The sequence below is a fragment of the Rhincodon typus genome, chromosome 45 (assembly GCF_021869965.1).
Source record: "Rhincodon typus isolate 14 chromosome 45, sRhiTyp1.1, whole genome shotgun sequence".
NCBI lineage: Eukaryota > Metazoa > Chordata > Chondrichthyes > Orectolobiformes > Rhincodontidae > Rhincodon > Rhincodon typus.
The window spans coordinates 594187-594909 of NC_063376.1; the positions used below are offsets into that span (position 1 = coordinate 594187).

The following is a 723-nucleotide window of genomic DNA, read 5'->3' on the forward strand; positions in this document are numbered from 1 at the left end:
AAGGAGTTGACCGAAGAGTGGGTGGGGGGTGGGTAAGCACAGTTGAAGCAGGAGATCTGGTGAAATGGTCAAGCAGGCCTGAGGGGCTGAATGGCCCACGATACGCCAGCCGACGCCGATTTGCAATGCATTTTGTATTCCATAGCTCGATTTATAAAGCCAGGCAACCCTGCTTGCTTTATGAGTGGACTGTGACCACTTCTGTGAACGGGCAGGATGGTGTCTGTGCTGAGCCAGCCTTTTTGAAGCAGTTTGTAGTGTCAGTGTTGTAACCCTGTGAAGGTGGTGTTGATGTGATGGTTCTCTCCCTCAGGGACGAACACGTTGCAGATCCGTATCACGCTGGCTATGAGATGCCTTATGGCGGAGGGGGCGGTCCCAGCTATGGCCCCCCCCAGCCCTGGGGACCACCCGATCTTCACATGATGCAGCAACACCACGGCATACCCATCCAGGCCAGGTGAGGTTATACACAGGGCCACACCACCCCAGGGCAGGCGCGGGCGTTCTCGCTTTCCAATCGGGTTCCCCTAAGGCAGGGAATTGTAGTCTCACGCCTCGGATGGTGAGCTCAATGTGTCTGTGAAATAACTCTGTGATTGATCTTCTGCCAGTCACTGTGTGTGTGTGTGTGTGTGTGTGTGTCAGAGTCAGAGAGAGAAGGTGTGTGTGTGTCAGAGAGAGAAGGTGTGTGTGTGTGTCAGAGAGAGAAGGTGTGTGTGT

General features: G+C 54.4%; 1 protein-coding gene across 1 annotated transcript in view; it reads left to right on the forward strand.

Annotated features, from left to right (window-relative positions):
- The window catches only part of srrt (serrate RNA effector molecule homolog (Arabidopsis)), a 36522-nt gene that overhangs the window by 1282 nt on the left and 34517 nt on the right, over positions 1-723 (forward strand). Inside the window, exon 2 of the mRNA XM_048620012.1 lies at positions 314-460. Within this exon, the coding sequence (XP_048475969.1) occupies positions 314-460 (147 nt within the window). The remainder of the gene's footprint in view (positions 1-313; positions 461-723) is intronic.